Source organism: Micropterus dolomieu, linkage group LG09 (assembly GCF_021292245.1).
Source record: "Micropterus dolomieu isolate WLL.071019.BEF.003 ecotype Adirondacks linkage group LG09, ASM2129224v1, whole genome shotgun sequence".
Taxonomy (NCBI): Eukaryota; Metazoa; Chordata; class Actinopteri; order Centrarchiformes; family Centrarchidae; genus Micropterus; species Micropterus dolomieu.
In genome coordinates this window covers 14,812,909-14,836,041 of record NC_060158.1, presented here as the reverse complement: position 1 = coordinate 14,836,041, position 23,133 = coordinate 14,812,909, and the positions used below count along the sequence as shown (strand labels likewise).

At 39.5% G+C, this 23,133-nt stretch overlaps 2 protein-coding genes and 1 long non-coding RNA gene across 9 annotated transcripts in view; all 3 read left to right on the top strand.

The window, feature by feature from the left end:
• Positions 1–58: 58 nt before the first annotated feature.
• On the top strand, positions 59–4,440 carry rrm2b (ribonucleotide reductase M2 b). The gene is made up of 9 exons (XM_046058078.1): positions 59–222; positions 804–968; positions 1,330–1,446; positions 1,685–1,818; positions 2,308–2,402; positions 2,505–2,638; positions 3,125–3,229; positions 3,412–3,525; positions 3,789–4,440. Exons 1-9 carry the CDS (start codon positions 181–183, stop codon positions 3,939–3,941), a joined length of 1,059 nt encoding a protein of 352 aa, XP_045914034.1. The 5' UTR covers positions 59–180; the 3' UTR covers positions 3,942–4,440.
• Positions 4,441–4,503: 63 nt separating this feature from the next.
• Positions 4,504–23,133, top strand: part of mtdha (metadherin a) — a 23,453-nt gene continuing 4,823 nt past the window's right edge. For 2 of the 7 annotated variants that reach the window (XR_006826270.1, XM_046058075.1), the window contains exons 1-12: positions 4,504–5,109; positions 5,768–5,857; positions 6,059–6,170; positions 6,526–6,693; positions 6,904–6,954; positions 7,259–7,432; positions 7,885–7,965; positions 8,053–8,124; positions 8,979–9,106; positions 9,657–9,782; positions 9,893–9,992; positions 11,045–11,096. Coding sequence is in view for 6 of the 7 variants with exons in the window: in XM_046058075.1 (XP_045914031.1) it covers positions 4,762–5,109; positions 5,768–5,857; positions 6,059–6,170; positions 6,526–6,693; positions 6,904–6,954; positions 7,259–7,432; positions 7,885–7,965; positions 8,053–8,124; positions 8,979–9,106; positions 9,657–9,782; positions 9,893–9,992; positions 11,045–11,049 (1,455 nt within the window). In the remaining variant the exon portion in view is untranslated. The remainder of the gene's footprint in view (positions 5,110–5,767; positions 5,858–6,058; positions 6,171–6,525; positions 6,694–6,903; positions 6,955–7,258; positions 7,433–7,884; positions 7,966–8,052; positions 8,125–8,978; positions 9,107–9,656; positions 9,783–9,892; positions 9,993–11,044; positions 11,097–23,133) is intronic. The other 5 variants (XM_046058076.1, XM_046058073.1, XM_046058072.1 and 2 more) reach the window with 5 other exon arrangements.
• Positions 13,658–17,799, top strand: LOC123976170. Its single transcript, XR_006826271.1, has 3 exons — positions 13,658–14,096; positions 15,861–15,921; positions 17,569–17,799. It is a non-coding gene; the product is annotated as an uncharacterized LOC123976170 (long non-coding RNA).

Sequence of the window (23,133 nt, the reverse complement as noted above, 5' to 3'; positions counted from 1 at the left end):
TTGACGTGAATGCGGTTTTATAATGCTGCGTGTTGTGTGAGCAGCACTAGAGGCGCTACATCCGTCTGTGTTTAAATGGCTCAGCCAACAAAGCTGCATCCACACAAGGTTATGGCACAGAGTACAAGCTAGATGAACCAAACTCCATGACGCCAACGGTGAATAAGGTCTTCTCAGGAAATGGATCTAATTAATCAGCAATCTGGTGTTTTTAAAGAGTCGGTAAGCAGTTTAAATACAGCTAATGTGTGAATTATATGTAACGTTAGGCGGGATGGAACGTAATGATCAATAACCAATGTGCATTCATGGTAATGTTAGTGTGTCAACCAACCGAAAAGACAGGTGGGTGTAGATGTCAGAGCTTCGCTTTGTAAAGGCAAATTCGTAACTGTAAGTGAGGGGTTTCGTCAAACAATGTTAAATGTTACAAACTGGCCTTGTCTGATCGTGTTACGTTAATGTTAAGCTAACTCAATTTTGGACTACGGTGTAACGTTAGACGTTTGTCGGACAGAGCACCACCGTCGACAACATGTAGTTTAAATTGTAGAAGGAACGTGAGGAGAAAATTGCTAGGAATGGATACAACTACTATAAATAACAAAAAAAAAGCTATATATTGGACATTTAAATGCAATATGTCCTTTGTTTTGGATGTTACGAGTCAATGCGCAAGCGCAGTGGGCTGTTTTGTAGTTAAAGGTACAAGACATTTGTGGACATTAGTCCAAAGCCGTAGTAAAGTACCGTACTAAATGTGAGGTGAAAATGTGTTTATTTGCCTCCTGGGCTCTTTGTAGAATGGCTTCAAAGATAAAGACCCAGACTGCCAACATGGTTCAGAGACAGAGGAAGAACCTTTGCTCCGGGAAAACCCCAGACGGTTTGTCATCTTCCCCATTCAGTACCCCGACATCTGGAAGATGTACAAGCAGGCACAGGCATCTTTCTGGACAGTGGAGGAGGTATGTTTCAATTTTACTGTACTGAATAATTATTGTAATTTTAGTGTTTTACCAGCTGGAAAAACACAATAATTTCGAATATGTACATAATGTAATTTATATGTACTTTTTATAAAATGTATTTAATTGACCAGATGTATTTAGCTGAGAACACAAACTTTACAGTATCAGTCTATTTAAAGTAAATTAAATACTATTGAAGTAATACAAATGCCACACATTAAAGAAGTGATACTGATTGCTTTTCAGGTTGTTTCCCACAAAAATACCAAAGAAAACTAAACTTAACATAAAATAAACATTCAGTGGAAAAACCCTGAACAATTTAGGAGACAGGTGTACTGTTGATGTGTCTTTTCAGGTTGATCTATCCAAAGACTTGGCACACTGGGACCGTTTGAAACCTGAGGAGAAACACTTCATCTCCCATGTTCTAGCCTTCTTTGCCGCAAGTGATGGCATCGTCAATGAGAACCTGGTGAGAGGAACCTTTCTAGCAATTGCAACAACATATTGTTTTGAGAATAAAGTAACATGCATGGTGTGTTTTGAGATCATACAAAAATGGCAGCCTCACTTAAACTTCAGTCCTAGCTTTACCCTGTGTGAGTAAACGGTTTCATATTAAAGTCAGATTTAGTTTCAATTTTGTTATGCTGAAGATAATACCTTTCTAAAAAAGTTTTTTGTATTTGTGCAACTGTCATATCTAACAGGTGCAGAGGTTCTGCCAGGAGGTGCAGGTCCCTGAAGCACGCTCCTTCTACAGCTTCCAGATCCTTATAGAGACCGTTCATTCAGAGATGTACAGCATGCTCATCAACACTTACATCAGGGACCTGAGGGAGAGGTAATTTTTGTAAATGTATTGCAGTTTAGATGAGCTCAGTTATGTTGCATCCAATTATAAATAACTGCTACAGATTGTAATGGTTAGATGGTAAAGATTATGTGGTGCAGCCTTAGTGCCTTTGGAGCCAACGCATAACCATATACAGACAAATTCTCCCCATGTATCAAAGATTCAACAACAAACTGTAAGACTTGCACCTGTTCATCACAGGCTAAGTCGTCTACACCACTTTGTCGTTATTTTTGTTGTATTCCCAGCTGCAGCAGCTTTGATGCATCTTCAGGCTAGGAAGACAACAATGTCATGGCCTCTGCATTAAGAGGTTATTAACAAAAAGTACTGCTGCATTCACTTTACTCTCTACCTACACAAGCCTTCCATTATTTTGCATCTTATGTTTGTACTTAATTTAGATATATTTGTTTGCTGAGGCTATATGTTTAGAGTTAGTAATACAAGTCATTTTTTATTCATTGTGTGTTTCAGAGACTACTTATTTAACGCCACTCAGACCATGCCTTGTGTGAAACGAAAAGCAGACTGGGCCCTCCAGTGGATAAATGACAGCAAATCCACATTTGGTAATGAGACAACACTCAGAACATCATACTGTCAATCACTCACCAAGAGGAACTTCCCATTTATAAGTGGTTAATAGGAGTTTTGACATGTTTTGCCCTTAGGGGAGCGAATTGTGGCGTTTGCAGCAGTGGAGGGCATCTTTTTCTCCGGCTCATTCGCTGCCATCTATTGGCTCAAGAAGAGAGGACTAATGCCTGGCCTTACCTACTCCAATGAGCTGATTAGCAGGGATGAGGTGAGAGGAATTAAAAAACAAAAAGACGTTGGTAACCTGTCAAAAGGACCTCAAACTTTGAGTGCAGCTGGAATAAATTACAATGATGTACAACAGGTGTGAAGTTTAGGTTAATTCAACTTGAAATGATTACTTTCTGTGACATCTTGCAGCACATGAAATAATACAACATACTGTATAAATCATTGCTCTTGCATAATACTGTTGGGAAGCTTCTATCTTGAATAATTTTTTTGTCACACCTGCATAAAGGTTTGATTGTGCAAATCATTCATATAACTCTGATGTTACTGTACTATCTTACTGTCTGCATTTGCAAATCCTCTGATGTGACGGCTGTCTTGTTCAGCTCTTCCATCCACACCTTGCTGTTTAAAAAATGTCAGATTAGCTATGGTGCTCTTCAGTCAGTTTGGGTAGTAAATATGGTCACAATGACTGAGGACTCTGTTTTTACGGTTTCATGTATATTTGTGTGTTCCTTAGGGCCTTCACTGTAACTTTGCCTGCCTGCTGTACAGCTACCTGGTGAAGAAACCATCAGAGGACCGGGTTAAAGACATAATCACCAAAGCTGTTAGCATTGAGCAGGTCAACTACTGTTGGGGGGGGAATATGCTCAGCCCTGACTACACGTTAATTCAATCTATCTCTGCTTTTTTTTCTTACTGTTTACTTTGTCTATACTGACTCCCGCGGCAATAAATCAATAGTACCTTGACAGTCTATTCTCTTTTGAAAGACCTTTTGTTTTATTATTTTTGGTGTCGCAGGAGTTTTTGACAGAGGCCTTGCCAGTGGATCTCATTGGAATAAACTGTTGTCTGATGAAGCAGTACATTGAGTTTGTGGCCGACCGGCTTCTCGCTGAACTCGGACTGGCCAAGGTAATTCTATTTAAATGGTCATAAAATCGATTAAACGAAAGCCAAATTGTCATAATACATTGAACCCCTTTTAAGTGGTAGCTATTGTGTTAAAGCAGAGGACCTCTGGATTGAGGAGAATGGAAGTCTCACTATAAAAGTCACAGTCTTTGCAAAAATTATGAAAAAAAAAAACGTGTTAATGAACTCCCATATTTTGTTTGCTGTTTGTAATAGTGTGACATTTTGGTGCTGTAACTTTTTCTCTTTCCTTTTAATCCAAGGTATACCAAGCTGAGAATCCATTTGACTTCATGGAGTCCATTTCACTAGAGGGGAAAACCAACTTCTTTGAGAAACGTGTAGCAGAGTATCAGAGATTTGGGGTTATGTCAAGCATGATGGACTGTGAATTCACTCTGGATGCAGACTTCTGACACTGAGATGACACCATGTTACATATTTGTTACATTTCACCTGTTTTATTAACAGTCTAAAGTCTTGTTTCAAAGCTATTTGAGTATTACAAAGGACAAATTAATGGTTGACTGGTTAAAGCTGCACTCTTCCAGTAGACATGTCCAACCTTTTGGCAATAGGGATTGAGAATTACACCTTGAGTTATTTAGCAGCCAATATATTGCAGTTTGCAAAGCAGAATAGGATGAACGAATGGACCTGTCAAGCCGTGCTTATAGCGATTTTTGACCTTGACATGCTACAGGGCACACATAAGACCTAAGGTTTGGTGAAACATAAATAATTAGTCAGGTTATTATTGTAAATTATTGTTCTGTACCTCATTGGACATTAGAAGATGGTTAATATCTAGAATATATTTTATTGAGTCTGCAGTCCTGGCTGCTGGCTTATATGGTGAATTGTTTTCACATTTTATAAAGTTTTCATGTACAATAAAATGTTTCTTAAAAAATCTTTATTGTAACGTTATTTAAATTGTATTTGTCATGCATCGTACAGCCATCAGAGAGCCAACTTCATTCAGCAGCCTTATTTCCAAATGTGGGAGCTTAGCTGTAAACGTGGTTTAACTTCATGATTTAGGTATGGCCAAATCCCTGAATCTAGCTAGTATTGTTGCCTGCCAAACGGTCAGGATAAAGAAGAATTTATGTACTGCGAAATGTAGTTTTACTGATATTTCTCCCAACGGTCAGATTAGATTAGCCACTCCTCCGTTAGCATACGGATGCTGGTAATGCTAGCTAACAGCTAGTCTTTTAGCGATTTGGAAAGATGGCTGGGGACTTTCAAGGTTTTGCGCTGGAAAAAGCAGAACTGCTTTCCAGCCATCTGAAGCATGTCCTGTCTTCAGGACAAGGATATGTTCAGGCTCAGTTCGGGGTGGATTTGGGTCTGAAGCCCGAGCTGTACCCGACGTGGGTTATCCTGTTTACGGCCGCGGTGGCTCTGCTGCTTTTACTCTGTCTGTCCTGGGCCGCCGTCTGTGGCGGACTGCTCGTCGGGAAAAAGCGGGGTTCCCCGGCCACCAAAGGCAGCTGTGAGCCTGATAAGGCCAATTTAACTAAAACTGCCAAACCAGAAGAACAGAAGAAGAGGAACAAAAAGAAAACGCTTGAAAAGGTACCGTAGCCAGCGTTTACGAGCTGTTGAATCACGGCGGGTCAACAACTGCGTCTAACGTCAACGTTACTCACTGGTGTGTCTAGAAACAATGCTAAACGACAGTGTTCACTCAGTTAGCGTTAGCTAGCTTTAGACGTGTCCTTTTATCAAACAAATCTGTTAAGTTTAACGTTAGTTAGCTAACTATGTCCTACACCACGGACTATCTAACTATTGGTAGCTTTACAGCCTGCTTTGTTTACACAACGCAAATTGTGTTATTTAGGGACAATTATGTGCCCCACTTAACGTTGAAAATGACAAAAATAAACCAGTTAGCTGAATATACACTGAATCATGATGTCTTGTATAGAAAGCGATGCTAACTAGCTAACTTATTTGTATACCAACTGACAAGCAATTAATGACAGTGCCAGCTAGCTAAAGTATTATCGTTAGCCAGATGTTGCGATAACACCTGAAGCATAAGAAACATGTGTGCATGTAGCAATTTGATTATACATTTGTGATGTTTGCTGGGAATCTAGGTATAACGTTATTGTATTTTAAAGATTCACCTTGGGTGATCAGACTTTAGGTAAGTTTAATGTTTTCTGTACTACTGGATCATCAACGTCATGTTGTTTATCTGATGTCTTTCTTACTCCCCCGGAAGACTCAGTCCAATGGACAACCAGTGGCTGTAGCTCAGGAGGATGTTAAAGTGACTGTCGCCAAGCTAGCCTCACAGATTAAAACCGATAAGGTATGTTTGAGAAGCCACACAAGTATTATGAGACAGTTTTGTTAGTGGTGAAAAATTTCTAAAACCCCACTGTCTCTCCTTTTCAAACATTGCCAGAGTGGCATGTCTTCAGAAGACAGAGTTACATGATTTCCATTAGTATAACCTTTTTGTAACCTCATACATTACTTCAATATAGCTTTTATTTCTCTTTATCCACAGGTGCATGAGGTACAGGCCCCAGTGCAGGTGAAAAAGAACAAGAAGAAAACCAAAACGGATCTGAAACCAGTCCAGCATGTGTCGACAAATGATGGGAAAGAACCTGATGATGGTAAGACTCAACTGTGGTAGGGGGAAATTTCAAACTTCTGTTTTACTAAAACAACTAAAAAATCCATTTTACCCAGTACATGGCCCTCATATTTTACAACAACTACAATACTTGATTGCTACATCAACACAGTTGATAAGAATTTGCCTCAGCACTGTATTTATTATAACCTACTTGAAATCTCTTGTTTTGATTGGCTTTCTACATATATCATTCAGTTTTCCTGTTGTAGACCGCCTCTCGGTTAAATAATCAACCCAATTTCATCTGCAGTCAGTCATCTAAAATACTTATTTTTCATTGCCTTGCACACAAAAAGTCCCCTAAACATTTGATGTTGTTTTTCTGTGATTAGGTGCATGGGAGACCAAAGTCAGTAACCGAGAGAAGAAGCAGCAGCGTCGGAAGGAGAAGGGCTCTGGGGACTCTGGTAGCCCAGGAGGGGGGGAGGCGCCAAAGACCAATGTGGAGGCACCTGTAGCCACAGCTCCTACCAACACCAAGAAGAAAAGAGGAAACCATGGTATTTATCCAGGAAATGTGGGGATTGGTGTGATACTCAAAGATAGAGAAGTAATCGAAGGCTTGTGCCCAAACATTTATTTAACATTCAGTGTTTACAGGGCTCAGCATATATGTAGCACCTTGATGTTAACAGTTCACTTGTTTTAACAATTATTAGCTAGTTGTAATGCATGTTATTTAAGCATACTTTCTCCCCACATTGTTTCAGAGTCCCTGCATTCAAGATCCAGTGGGAAGGGGGATGCAGCCAGTGGAGCTGGTAAAGACAAAGCTAAATCATTATTTTGTGTGACTGAGATGGGGAAACTATTTAATAGCTTGCTTTTTCGTTATTTCTTTATCTTTATTGTCCTGAGTGAAGTCTGCTCTGGTATCGAGATAAGATGGAGGGTAGACATAAAGGTGTCTGCCTGGGTGTAGTAACTGAACAGGCCTGTAAACGATGGTTTTGTAGTCAACGATTTTAGTCTTAACTCTAAAATACAGAATTTGCTAGACTGAAGGTTGTCACTGACTGACAAAATGGCCAATCTGATTCCCTGCCTTCCCTAATATCTCCACAGTGTCCTGCAGCTGGAGAGAGGAGCCTTCAGTCAATGGTGGAGGTTGGACAGATACTACTTTGAAGATCTCAGGTGCGATGGATGCTATGGAGGGAACCAAGTGGAGTGCCATTACCACGGCTACACATTACAGAGCCCCACCTAAACGTCAGTCCTGGGCACAGGAGACACAAGGTACCACCTTGACCTGCATAGACCTTTAAATAATATTGATAGTGGAGTATAACACGGCAGAATCTACAACTCAATATGTAAACAGTGGGACAGTGAGGTTTTTTTAATGTCTTGCCTCAACTCAGCACGTTGCATTTGAAATGAAACAACAATTTTGAGGGTAGCTACAGTAAAATTATATAATAATTAAAATACAATTTTATATGGGAACATACCCTGAGGGTTACAACACCCTTGTCCTCCTTGTGAAATGTCAACTGTGGAAGGTATTTCTATACTGTAACTGGGTGACAGCACACTGGTTTTAGGAAGATATGAAGGTAGTCCTTGATGACTCCATTTAGTGCCGACTCCAGTAGAACATGTGCAATGTTGACAAATCTGAGCTCCACTGTTTGTTTGCCAGAGCAACATTCCAGCCATATAATCTGTGTTTTTGTTACTCTCTCCAGCAGCATGGAGTGGCATTGATAGCCGCATAAAGGCTGACCTCAACCCTGTGTCCTTCTCCATGCTGGGACGAAACACCACAGGTTGGTTGTTGTGATTAAGTGCCAGCTTTTATGACCCACTCACTTTTTTTTTTTTTACCTCACTTTCCCACTACCTGTCTCTCTTAGATCCAATATCAAATTCAATTGAATTGCGGTGGCAGAGCCACCCTGATGTTGAGGATGAATGGTCTGGACTCAGTGAGTATTTCAGCACCCCATTTCATGTAACACAACCTTCTTAATAATTCTGGATCATTAAAGAGGTGGTATTATGCTCATATTTAGGTTCAAAATCCTATTTAGGGGTTGTACCAGAATAGGTTTATATGGTTTAATTTTCAAAAAACAACATTTTTCTTTCATACTGCATATTGCTGCAGCTCCTCTTTTCACTCTGTGTGTGAAGCCTTTGTTTTAGCTCTGGAGTGATGCATCTTGTCTCTAAATGATCTTTGTTGGGAGTTGCACCTGCACAGTTCCTAGTTAAGGACTACTAGCCAATCAGAAGCAGAGAAGGGCGGGTCAGCCAAAAGAAGGTAAACAGCTTCAGTTCAGCTGTAGGCTACATGGACTGGAGCAAGAGTTTCAGAGTGGTGAGTTATTAATCTATAACAAAAGTATTTTTCATCCATAAACTTATAACTGAGCTCTGTCTCTACATCACAGTAACAACTTTATGCCCATTGACTGCCTGGAGGGTAGCTAGTGTTTGGAAGGGAGAGGAGAGGTGTGCTGCAGCTCAGTGTTTTTCCACCGGTGTTATATGGGAACTCCCTTTGGGGTGGACCCGCTTTTTCACTTGGCAAACCTATTACATGCACAAAAAAGATATATAACTCAATAAAGGAGAGGGGAAAAGCCAAAAAGCATAATACCACCTCTTTAAAAAAAATGTAAAAGCTGCCAGTGGTTTTGTGAGATAAAGCCTAATCGCAATCTTAAAATTAAATGCGTTTTGATTTTGTGGGATGCGAAAGTATCCATACCTCGACATGCATATCCGTTTGAATTTGTAATAATCTAACTGTGATCCTGTCTGTGAATTCTTTTAGATGGGATGGCAGCAGCGGACCCCACTTCAGACTGGAATGCCCCAGCAGAGCACTGGGGAAACTACGAAGAGCCCCCTGTGTTGGTGACACCAGCACTTCCACCAAAGGAACAGCCCATCCCCAACAAGGTTTCACCAAGTGTTTCATGCTCGGGCCATAAAAATTGTGTCCAACTCAGCCATCTGCTGGGCAGAGGTGGTATTGCTAGAAGAAAAAAGCAGTAGTGGCAGTGTTCAAACTTGAGCTTACATGTTGAGTGGCTATTTTAGCAGGTGGTGACATAATTGAAAGTCTAAATTTAAAAAACTGATGGTTCCACAAAGACACCGAAAATAAAAATACATAATTTTATATGGCAACATACCCTGAGGGTTACAACACCCTTGTCCTCCACCTCCTAATTACACCTATTGTACATTTCTAAATTATCGCTATGCAAGTCCCAAAAGTCTTTACAACATTTAAAGAAGGCTTGTTGTATACTGGAGTTTATTGCCTTGATTTTTTTTTCGGCACATCATTGAGGAAGCAACACAACATTTGCCAAATCAGAAGCATCAACAACAGAACATCTTTGTTGATTCATATATTGAGGTGGTGTCCATCCCATAATGTACCTCCTAATTTCTTTCTGCCTAATTTTCAAATGATATGAATGTTTTGTGTTTGTAATGGCAGGTATCAGAGGAAGAGAAGGGCACTGAGGATCCCTCTGGTGGAGCAGCCAAATCAAAGAAGAAGAGGAAAAAGAAGAAGAAAACTGAAGAGGAAGATGCATCTGAGGCTCAGGCAAGGAGTATAAAAGTATAAAACCGTTCTATATAAAATGTTCTATTTATGTGTACATATTCACATCAGATGAATGTCTGCATTTCTCCTGTTTTGGTAATGTTATTGCATTTGTTTGATTGTAGATGACGAACACAGCTCCCCTGGTTAATACAGAACCCAAACCCCAAGAGCCTCCTGTGCTGGCTTCCAAAAAGCAGATTCCAAGCATATCCTCCACTCAGAGTAGGTTTCAACAGCTCAGATTATGAATTTGTATTCACTCACAGAGAGCAAATACATGGCCAAACAGTATAGCAGAGGTGTGGACTTTATTCACATGACTTGGACTCGAGTCAGACTCAAGTTATAAATATCATGACTTTAAACTCGACATGACAAAATCAAAGAGCAGTGTATATCGTATTTGTATTGACTGTAGGTCATTCTCCATTTTTTAGTGTTTATTTACTACGTGAATCTGCTCCTCTTCTCTTCTCCCCACACTAGCGCACATTACTTCCCTGCACCTCTGGTCTCTCACGGCCTCTTTCTGTCTCTCTCTCCCTGTATGTGTCTCTGCTGACTTTCTCCATCAGCAGTACGTTTCATAAAGTCGTCGTGTTTAATAAACTCACCAGTGATTCAGTTTTCAAGTGCAGCACATGTGGATCAATACCGAAACTAACACCACAAAAAAAGTTATGAACAGCAGTGTTTCCCCTATATGCATTCAGCCACTACTAAAATTTCCCACGATCATTAAACTATGCGCTACAAATGTTTTCACTGCAGCACTCAATGCTCGGCTCGCTTCCTCTCCTCGTTCTATGCAGAACATACGTGACAGATGGTTTTATAAGAGCAGCATAACTCTGAATCGAGAGGTGCGTAGCGAGTGTTTGATTGTCCAAGTGGCAGAAAGTGACGGTGAACACGAGCGGAGGAAAATATTCTGGCAGTAAATGTACGGTGTCTGTTACAGTGTATCAGCTTCTCAACACCAAGAAAAGTCTGTTGTTTCCCACCTGCTGGAAAAGTGAAGTCGGTTAGCGCTAAGTTAGCTAACATCTCCCCTCCCCTTCAGACTGCGCAGCTGAGCAGGAAAGCTTCTACAGCAGCTACAGAGCTGCTATGTAACTTAACATTAGTTCAATTTATATAAAGTAACTGGAAGCTGTATTTTATTACTGCGTGCTTGTCCAATGTTGAGAACATCGGGTACAAACTTAGACTAAACTGACGTAGCCTGCTGCTCTGTCCTGTACAGACTGATTAAATTATTTTTTGGTTTTCAGTCTGAAAAAGTGGTTTTGGACAAGAAAGGACGAGGTGACTGGAGGAGCTGAGGTTAGTAAAGCTAATTAGTGATGCAAACTAGTCCTTTTAAGCTAATGAGTAGACGTTTCTTTTTGGATTTTAATGTGCAAATAAAATGCACCTCAGAAGTGAGGAGGTTTCTCATGTTGCCTATTTTTTATGTTAATGTATACAGATAAATGTCAGAAGCTGTAAAATGAAGACACAAGGCAAACATGAACAGTCGTATCTATAATGATTCTGAGGTCATATTAACAGGGCTTTCCTGCCGTTAAGGCTTAGGGGTTATGTCCAAAACATGCTGTGCCATTACTGTAAAATCACTGTGGAGCAACAAATTACTTTCTCCAGATCTAAAGGTTGTAGTTCCTCCAGTCGACTGATCTTTGGGTGTTGTTTGTTTATTATCTGCTCTAACTTTTTCAACTATTTGTTCAGCGATATGGTGAAAATAATGGCCCAATATGATGTGAAATTACATATTTTTCATTGGAAAACATCAAATTTTCTTGGGGAGCACCTCCAAACCCCCGACCAACACCAAAACATTCATCTAAAGCTCACATTAAACTGGGAAAACACTGTAGTTTTAAGCTATGCTACGGCGCATCGCATGCTCATGGACACAAGAGCAATGTTGTGTTGGGGTTTTATATTCAGACAAAAATTTTGTTTCACCTCCGCTGCTACAACTCCATCCTAGGGGAAACACTGAAGTTTACTTGTTTTGTGAAGTGTGAGTATTTTCTCAGGGGAGGGGGTGCTGTTTGTCCTGCCCCGCTGCTGAAAAAAATCCTAGAGGAAACACTGAACAGAACCGTGGATTGGGTGAATTGTCACACCCCTTGTTTTGTCACTGTTGTTTTATGTAACTGTGTCTCCCGACAGAACACAACTGTTGTATTTCAGCACTAAGTAATGTAGCTAGTTGTCATCAACTCAACTCAAGTGTTTCACCTGTCACCTGCTCTGCATCAATTCATGTGTACACACTAGAGCCCGCCCGATATTATCAGTCGATATGAGCTAATTGCATTTAATCGGCATCGGCCGGTTATAACAGCAGATATGACTATTAAAAAAGAAACCTAGAGTCAGATCCTTCACTCATGTCATGGATGTTGGCTAGTTTGCCCACCAGAGGGCGACCAGCTGCAGCTCCCCTGTTAACTACACTGTCTCACCACCAAAACCACAGAAGAAAACAATCAGCTGACCGGAGTTTAGGTGTTGTGCCAAATTCTGCCTGCCTGCCAAGAATTGCATGCACCTCGCGGGTGATAACGGTCCGTTATGTAAAGAGGTGGATGCAAATCTCGGCAGGTAGCCAAAAACATCTGTTCTACCGAATTATGCATCCACCTCTTTAAGTCCTTTTCAGACACTTTGCTGTGCTCATTGATCAAACACGGTTATCCCCACATATATTTACTGAATGTCAAGGAATGGCACTTCTGCTAAGTGTATTAAAATATAAAAGACTGTAAACGTTCATAAAATATATACTTCGAATCATTTATCACCATTGATGAACCCCACAAAGAATATTATAGCGTTTAAAAGCAGTATTTAAAGGTGCAAGCAATTCTCGGTAGACAGGCAAAACTCAGCGTAACACCGGAACTTACACACAGCATTTAGAAACACGCAGAGTGCTGTGTGAGTGGTGAGTCAGTCTTTTATAAAGTTAATTTCATGACTTTAATAATTACAATAAAAACAGACCCAGTCACATCTCCTCTCCTGAAAGCATTCATGACTCCTGCCGTTTTTCACTGCCATCTCCCGGCTTCCTACCAGCTCACAGCAGTTTAATGTTACAGTAGTTGGGTGTTGAAAGCTAACGTACGCTGCTGGACAAACGTAACTGTACATTTATTTCAAATAGTGTGGCTGTTCTAGTGAACGGTCCACATTTGTCCCTAGTTCATCACTTCTAAATATTCTCTAAAATCACGTAACATTACAGCAGCTCACGCTGCCCGTTGCTAAATTAGCCACAAAGTTAATGCCGTGTTTATCAGTGGAGGAGCGCTAACATTAATGAGCCGCTAAACTATAGTTTCTGACGTATTCTAAATATATCTGCGAGCCGCCTGTCTGCAGTTATAGTTGGCGTGTCTGAAATGATTAAACCAGAGCGGACATGTAAATAAACGTGAGCTGAACAAGAATCTAACACGGCTTCTTGTAGCTCCTCTTTTTGTGACGTTGTAGATGTTAAACGCTGTAGTCAGAGCCGTAACGGTCAAAGTTGCAGGTCCTCGTTGTAGAGAGTCATGTTGTATTAGATGCATTCAACAGCAGCTCACTATACTGATGATGGTTAAATGGTTTCACGTAACTTTGGTTAGAATTAAAGAGTGCTGGTAAGGGGATGAACTAGATATGAATGATTGAAATTATGGCAGATTATGTGTAAGTGAAATACACATGCTTATTCTCTCTCTCTCTCTCTCTCTCTCTCTCTCTCTCTCTCTCTCTTACAAACACACAAACTAATCTATAACATCTCTCTCAACTGTCCCAGTGCCAGAGCGTCAGTGCGCATGGATGCACAGAGTCTGTCACACATGAAAAAACATGGTGCCAGATATCAGCAATCCGACTTTCCTAAGAGAAGGAAATATTACCTTCCAAATTTTGTCTTCTTGAAGTCCATCTCGTGCGCAGTCTCGGTGTGAGAGTGTGTGGGGGGGTTGCGCGCGGCGCGCTTTGGTGCGTTCGCGCTCTATTTACCAACAGCACACCAGCGAGCGTCGTCTCCTCCTACGGATTCCCCATTCCGGATGTCCCACCGCCGCGAGCCCAAACATGAACACATAAGTCCAGCGGGGGAAGCGAGCTGCAGAGTGAGCTACACAACAATAAACTGGAAGACTTTTTCTATAGTGTCGGGACTTCTGTGGAGGTCAAACAACGAGCCATCCCGGCGGGGGCAGTAGGCGATGCGCGCGACGGCTCGCAGTGAGGGGCAACTGCACAGAGTTTTGTTCCGAGACGTGTTTGCAGGATGTTCTGCGGGACTGGGTTTGTGTAACCCCTCCTCTCCTCTTCTCCTCCCCTCCCCTTTCCCTTACCCAGGCTGGTGATAACACAGTAGCACACGGCAACCACTCCCCACAAAACAACACTTTCTCCTGATTTTGCTTTCATTTTCAACTGGCAGCTCTGGTGGTGTAGCATTTACAGTTTTATCTAGTTACTAACCCGCATTGGTCAAAACTGCAGTCACATGGCCAAAACTGTTCAAACAGTCAGCGAAACAGAAGTGTATGTGTGAATTCGTTTTTCATAGCTTTCACACAAAATGCATTCAATGACCACTGTCTCCTAAATCCATGAACTCTTTTTTTCATTACTACTTCACTCCCTGTTTAACACTATATTTGTACTGTATAGGCTACTATAATACCCTGTGTTCAAAACTGTTCAAAACACATTCAAAACAGAATGATGGCCAGTGTCCTGCATTTCTGCAGAAACCAGACTGAAATATAGAAAATCTTTGCATAATGTTTAAGTAGGCTAGATTTTATCATTATTATTTACATCTATGTGCATAGTGAACTACAGTATGTGTAGTGTTTTCACCAAGGTGGTTTAGAACTGCAGTCTGAGTGTAAAGCTTTAGCAGAATAGGTTCAAGGGGTTGGTACATGAATTACAGGTTGGGGATCATTGTTTCAGTAACAGTGTTACTGTGTGAACAATTGAGAAAAACTGTATTTCACCACTGAAATTTTAGGAATACGTTTTTGTTTCAAGTTTTTTTTTATGACTATGCAATAATATAGAAAAAAATCAAGGATAATGAAGCAAATGTCTGCATTTCAGATTCATCCTTGTTACATAATTTAGTGCATTCAATAAAGTGAAAATGTGTTATTCTATAATGAAATACTTATTTATGTGAAAAATCATTCATAAAGTTCATCATTTGTGTGTGTGTGTGTGTGTGTGTGTGTGTGTGTGTGTGTGTTATGAGCAGTTGTGGACAGTAACTAAGTACATTTACGCAAGTACTGCACTTAATTACAAATAAGAGGTATTTGTACTTTACTCGAGAATTTTCTTTTAATGCGACTTTCTACTTCTACTCCACTACATCTCAGAGAGACGTTTTGTATATACTCAACAGTTTACACAAGTACACGTTGTACATTAGTTAACTGACAGAAAAGTAATTGGCAACTATATTGGAATTTTTTAAAGTAATTGTTAATGTAAAAACATTTATTGGTTTCAGCTTCACAAATGTGAAGATTTGCTGCTTTTCCTTTTGATTATTTTAATGCATTTTAATCAATTTGAGGTTTGGACTGACAAAGCAAGCATTGTGAATGTGTCACTTTTGGCTTAGAGCAATTGTTACAACATTTCTCATATAACGAATGAAAATAATCAGTAATTAGTCGCAGTCAGATACAAAATAGTTCAACCTACACCAACTACATTAATTCATGAGTTATAATAATCAGAAATAATTACTTTTCAGATTAAGATTGCACATAAAATGCACATGATAAGCATAAAGTACAACACATTGTTAAAGATTAAACCAGCTGTTCTCAACATTCTTAGCTTGTGACACCATTCAAGAAAGCAGTCGGGGCACCTTGTTGAGTCGGTTTCATTTAAACAACTGCTCAGAGACCAAAAATGTAAAATTATCCAATATTTCACAAAAAAAGGAAAGATTGCAGAAAATTAAAAAAGAAAAAACCAATATCAATTTGTGTATGAAAACATTTGTCTTCTTTCCTCTCCCATTAATCATCTCATGACCCTCAGATTCATCTTGTGACTCTTTGGAGGGGGCCTGACTTCTGGGTTGGGAACCACCGGATTAATTGTAAGTTATTATTATTATTATTATAAGTAGTTCCACGTGGTGCTTACACAATAATGCATCACCATCCCAAAGAATGCATTATGTCATGTAATGTAATGTATAATATATGTCACAGGGGCCTTTTTTTTTTCCAGAGCAAATACTGTTAATTTGATACTTTAAGTAAACTTTTCTGATAATCTTATAATTTTACTGCAGCAGGACTTTTAATAAATTATTTCTTTTTACAGTACTTAAATAAAGGATCTGAATGCTTCTTCAAACATTCAGATGCCAAGTCGGAGAGACATATCTTTAAGCCTTTTTTATTTCTTTTAATGTATAGTAGCATAGTAGTAGTCATACATGTGTAAGGTGTTCGTGTTTAGTAACTGTGAATTTACTTTTTATTTTATGTACTGCAACACTCTATAAAATACCTACCTATCTATCTATCTATCTATCTATCTATCTAACTAACGCTAATTTTAAAAATCTCTAAATTGTGGTCTAAAAGCTGCCTACACCATACTGAATAGGAAAAATTCTGAGTGCCTTAAAATGAGTAATGAGTCAAATTTAAATGTGTCGAGTATAAAAACAAAATGTATGAATCAACCTGATAAATACCAACACAGTGTATGTTTTCCATGTAGAATAACTCCCTCTAAGGTTGCTAAGAACCCCTTATTTCCGGAGGACTTTGTGTGTTTTCATGAATTATTTAAAGTGTCATAGCGATCAGTCTCAAGGCAACATAAGGCTGTGGCAGATACAGACCTCAGAGGACCGGCAGACAACTAATATGGTGCATACTGTATATGACATTAAAATAGATTTTAATTTAAATTTTTAAAAGACATGGCATGGTACTACAGTTATCTCCTCATGATAAAATGACAGGCATGACATTCTCTCTCTGTGTCTCAATATTTCATTTTGCACATCAACTCATGCTTCCCTTTAAACACACACACACACACACACACACACACACACACACAGTCAAACTGAATGGAAAATTAAATATTACCCAACAATAACAGTGGCCAACAGAGGCCCTTTGTTGCACTGTGGCAGCAGCTGTGTGAGACAGAACAGACACATTATGCAAACACACAGACATCCAAACACGTTTCCATACTTCAGAGTAAATGTGTTACATATTCACCACTGGCTGTGTTTAGAGATAAGATTCAAAATATCAGGGACAGTGGCAAGATAAGCGTATTTGCACAGGGACGTTGGCTGTTCCCAGTACACGGTGGGTTCATCTGACAGTGTTCATGTAGTTGAGCTTGATTACAAACATTTTAGGAGCATGTACTGACTTCATATTAAAGTTGCTATGAGTGACAAAATGTGCTTCATAGCCAACAGTAACGTTCAACATGATGGCAAAGCTTGTGTTGTGTCAGTGCATGTGTGTTTTTTATGTTTGGCTTCAAATTCAAGCCATTTAATTGGTTTGTTCTCATATTATATATAATATAGCCTGTATAACACCGTAATTTTGCATATTGCATAAAATCCTTAGCTAAACAAAAAAAAACAGTTTGGACATCGTATCATTATCACAATTTTTTTTTTACATGAACTTTTTTTCCACTAGGGTATGCAACTTTCTATTTCACAAACCTCGCCTCTGTTGCTCTTGTTTGTTTCAAGGCTATGGCTTGTGTAAACCAAAGGCCAGTACACAGAGTGTTGGACCTCTGCCTGTGCTGACAGACCTCTGGAGGAGAAGCTGCCACTCAGGGCCTGAAAACAGTAAACTGGACCAGAGGACACCCCTGAATCATGACCACACAGGAGCCAACAAACAACTTAGATGCTCTGATTAACAAAATGATTCCAACATTTTAAAGAGGATAACTAAATAAATGCATCTGTAATGTTCCTTATTGGATATGTGCCATATGGTGCTGTGATAATACAGGTTTATTTACACAGTAACGGGACAGTGCTGAGGTGGATCATTCACAGAATTCAGTATGCCTTCTTAAATGGGGGCTGATTATGAACTGACACAAGGATCGGATTACAGTTTTTTTTAATGCTTAAGCATGATGTTGAAAGCAGGGCTCATTTTGTCAAAACACTACACACAATTCACACTACTATTCACACAAGTAGCACCTCAGAGAGTTTGCAAAATGAAATATACAATAATTTATAAAAACCTGATTTTGTCACCGTGTGGCACACACACGGTTCAAATGATCTAATTCTGTTTGAACCAGTTAAACACTGCCATGCTCAATCTAAAACACATTTAATATTCTAAACAATTTTCAGATGAAATAGTCTGGATTTGCCTTTTCAGAGATACAGTATTGTTAGAGTATTGGATATATTGACCAAACACAGCACACACAGTACTGCATACTGATATGTATTTATTTTCAGCAAAACCAATTGTGGAAAGCATGAAGTACAGTGCTGTACAGTACAAAAAACAAACAAACCTAATTATCTCTTTGCCTGGCTGGATCTGGCATTTCGTCCACATCGCAGGCTACTTCCTCTCTTGCAAGACAGCGAAGGAAGTATCTTCTTGAATGGCGAATCCGAGTTGCACAGATACTGCATCTATTTGGTTGCTGGAATCCTCCATAGCTTCACTGAGGGGCATCCTGATATAAGGCTGGAGGTCATGAACCTTCCATCGCCATGCTGAAAAAAACCTCCTCAATAGGGTTAAGGAAGGGAAAGTGTGGTGGGAGGTATTGGAGTATATATTGTTGATGCTGATGAAACCAGTTTTGGACCAGAGCAGATCGGTGGAAAGATACATTGTTCCAGATGATAATATATCTCATCTGCTCTGCGTCCATTTGGTTTTCAGCTGTGATGATGTAGTCTGTCTAAAAATTTGACTATGTGGGCCATGCTGTAAGGACACAATGTGGCATGGCGGTGGAGGACCCAATCTGGGAGATGGCAGCACACGTGGTTATCACATGTTATCACCATGCGGGTCCGGCACATTGAGAATAGCTCTATGTTTTACTCTCCAAATTTGGTTCAAATGGCACTTTGTAGCATTGGTTCATCTGTATGTGATGTTTTTTAAGGATTCGCCCCCGTGTTGATAGGGAGACTGATTAACATTATTGAACACTGTGTTGTCATTGAGGATGTTTGTTTGAATTTCTCTGAGGTGTATTACGTTATTGGCCAAAACCATGTTTATGATAGCTCTCTCTTGTTCTTCAGAGAATTTTCGGCCTCTTCCTCCTTGATGTGGTCGACCCTCAATCCTGTAGACCAAGCAATATACATATAAAAATACCATAGGGTACTGATGTACCGCATACTGTAGGCTATATACTGTATTGATTGAATACACTGTAATGTACTGTAGACACTAAAGATGAGTTGTATTTCACCTGTTGTCTTGTCAAAATGTCCGTATTACTGTTGCAACAGTATATTTGCTCAGGTTGGGCTGAACTCTCTGAATGTCAACCCACCTTTTTATAGTGCTTGCGCATGATTGGTGAGTTTAGAGTTGTGCACCTAATTGTCACCTGATGGAAATGTTTTATCAATTGGTTCACAGGTGTGCCATTTTAGACAGCAATGTCTTGACATCGCAAAAACGAGACATTGTGTTAGATTTGTGTGTCTAATGTAGCCTGTGTGTTTAGTATTTTGCAAATCACTGTGTCTAGTGTTTTGCAAAAGGTGTGAGGCTGAGAATGTGCTTATAGTTGTGCAAGTCTGGGCTGTAGTTTTACTCCCTGAGTGTAAGGTTTCACTGACAATGTGTTATATAACATTTTAGTGTGTAAGCAATTGTAAAAAACTGTAACGTCATTGTTGTTGCGGACAACAGAGGCATTCATCTGGCTAAAAGTTGGTGGATTTATTTCTGTGTGGTTTTCTCAAGTTTGTTTCATTCTCTTGTTTTCTGTCCTTTTTGTATCTGATTCGACTCTATATCTATCTTTATTTTGTTTGTTTAAACATTTTTAATGACAGTGGAGTCCAGTATGCACAAATCATTAGTGAATATACAAATAAAGGAATTATTGGTGAATACACAAATGCAACATGAAGATAATTAGTGAATATACAAAACTAATACAGACACCATTCTCTTTTTAAGACAGAAAAGGGGGGTAAACATCTTCAACCAACATTTTGGTAGCAAAAAGCATTAATGTTTGTCATCTTCTCCAAATCTGAATTAGAGGGTGCCATGATGATGCCACAAAATCTCTACACGATTTTTGAAACATCCCACGCAAATAGCCAAACTGCACACCAAATGTCCAAAACTATAAGCTATTTCTCAGCCTTTCACTCAGTTTACAGTTGCATAAAACACTTTTTTCAAAACACTACACACAATTCTCTAACTTAGACGCAAAAATCTAACAGGAGGTAACTTGCTTTACTTTTCCAAACACAACCGATCACCAGGTCATACACCCACTCCTCACATGGACAAACTTAACTGATCATTAACCAATCACTGCTTTAGTATAGGCCTATAAATAGGTCAAAGGTCAGATTATCTGTTTTGAACACTTATTCATCATGTGTTCTTTATTCTAAAAAATTATACTTTTGGTTTTGTTGTCTATACTATAAACAACACTGTGCTACTGTTAGATAAGTAATGTTTCACCAAATAAATATTTTCTGTTTCAACATTTGATTGGTGTTAACAGTGTACTTTCCAACCCCTCTCAGCAGATTACTTTCACTCCAGAACATTGGAAATGTACACATAAGCCTGAAAGTGTGTGCACGGTATGTCCAAAATTTTACTATTATGAAAAAAGTGTTTGCCATTTCATGCAAATACTTCATTTTGAGATGCGTTTATGGCATTTCAAATGCAGTGTGTCATTTTGAAGATGAGATATGAGGCGTTTTGCATTTTGTGTGTGCAGTTTGGGGAATTGAGTGTAGAGTTTTGAAAAAAGGGGACATAGTTTTAAAAATGTGTGTAAGCAGTTGCAAAAAACTGTAATATTAGGTCTTCTGATCGCTCTTTTGTTCATATCAGGCAATAATTCATGAGAATAGCAAAATAAAAATTGGTGTGTGTTTTTTTATGGGACCGGGCAGCTCTAACCAACACCTCCAATCTCGTCTCATTGCTTAGACTCCAGGTTGGCTGACTCCGGACTCCAATTAGCTTTTGGAGAAGTCATTAGCCTAGGGGTTCACATACTTTTTCCACCCTGCACTGTGACTGTTTACACAGTGTGTTCAATAAAAACATGAAAACAGATAAATGTTTGTCTGGTATTAGTTTAAGCAGAATGTGTTTGTCCATTCTTGTGACTTAAATAAAGATCAGATCACATTTTATGCCTAATTTATGTAGAAATCCTGGTAATCCATCCATCCATCCATCCATCCATCCATCCATCGTCAACCGCTTATCCTGAGTACAGGGTCGCGGGGGCTGGAGCCAAACCCAGCTGACATCGGGTGAAAGGCGGGGTACACCCTGGACAGGTCGCCAGTTCATCGCAGGGCCACCAGGTAATTCAAATGGGTTCAAATACTTTTTCCTGTGACTGTATCTGAATTTCTTCACCACTAACAAGCCACATTTTAACATTGGGAATGTCTTTGCCCTTCCACAACATATACAAGCATTTCTTAGCTGACATAAGCCAATAAGTTTTCTATGAGCGAATGTGAGGTTGTTTAATGTCTCTGAAGTGCTAAAAAGTGTCTGACATTAATAGAGCAGTGATTAATCTGTTTTAAACTACTTTATTTCCTGTATTTCATTGTCCCTCTGCAATCTGAATCTCTTATGCAAGAAGTGTTCACTTTTTCATCCTGCAATGCTGTACAAAAGTTCGATACCAGACAGGGAGTCTGCCTCACTCAGCCACTTCCGGTTTTATGCGGTTATCCAGTAAATATTTTGTCAGTCATGATCGCACTTTGACATGCTCAGACTTCCACCTGAAACTGCAATGAAACTAATATACGTACATAGAAACTGTGACTCACATCCCACATTACACATGGAGATTGCTAACTGTTTCCTTCTCGCCCCACGCCTCAGATATCATCGTGGTACCCATGGAAAGACAGGCCCTTCCGAAAATAATCAGTATGGGCCCTTGAACACTGCTGTTGAAATTAATGGACTGAAAAAAAAGAGAGGAAATTAATGGACTGAAAAAAAAAGAGAGGAAATTAATGGACTGAGTTCACAAGTGCTGAAATAAATACAATTTTTGTTAATGTTTAGTGTGCATACAAGCTACATGCAACTGAAAGATGCAATCTGATACAAGTACATGGACTATTACATACATATACATAAACTTTTATATTTATATATATATATATATATATATAATATATATACACACTATTACAGTGCCTTGCGAAAGTATTCGGCCCCCTTGAACTTTGACCTTTTGCCACATTTCAGTCTTCAAACATAAAGATATAAAACTGTAATTTTTTGTGAAGAATCAACAACAAGTGGGACACAATTATGAAGTGGAACGAAATTTATTTGATATTTCCAACCTTTTTAACAAAAAAAAAAACTGAAAAATTGGGCGTACAAAATTATTCAGCCCCCTTAAGTTAATACTTTGTAGCGCCACCTTTTGCTGCGATTACAGCTGTAAGTCGCTTGGGGTACGTCGCTATCAGTTTTGCACATCGAGAGACTAAAATTTTTGCCCATTCCTCCTTGCAAAACAGCTCGAGTTCAGTGAGGTTGGATGGAGAGCGTTTGTGAACAGCAGTTTTCAGTTCTTTCCACAGATTCTCGATTGGATTCAGGTCTGGACTTTGACTTGGCCATTCTAACACCTGGATATGTTTATTTGTGAACCATTCCAGTGTAGATTTTGCTTTATGTTTTGGATCATTGTCTTGTTGGAAGACAAATCTCCGTCCCAGTCTCAGGTCTTTTGCAGACTCCATCAGGTTTTCTTCCAGAATGGTCCTGTATTTGGCTCCATCCATCTTCCCGTCAATTTTAACCATCTTCCCTGTCCATGCTGAAGAAAAGCAGGCCCAAACCATGATGCTGCCACCACCATGTTTGACAGTGGGGATGGTGTGTTCAGGGTGATGAGCTGTGTTGCCTTTACGCCAAACATAACGTTTTGCATTGTTGCCAAAAAGTTTGATTTTGGTTTCATCTGACCAGAGCACCTTCTTCCACATGTTTGGTGTGTCTCCCAGGTGGCTTGTGGCAAACTTTAAACGAGACTTTTTATGGATATC

Bases quoted from the DNA above. Each gene is read 5' to 3' on its own strand.
- rrm2b (XM_046058078.1), top strand. From the start codon at position 181: ATGGATCTAATTAATCAGCAATCTGGTGTTTTTAAAGAGTCG. The intron at 969-1,329 runs GTATGTTTCAAT...GTGTCTTTTCAG, and splicing joins CTTTCTGGACAGTGGAGGAG to GTTGATCTATCCAAAGACTT. The intron at 2,639-3,124 runs GTGAGAGGAATT...TGTGTTCCTTAG, and splicing joins AGCTGATTAGCAGGGATGAG to GGCCTTCACTGTAACTTTGC.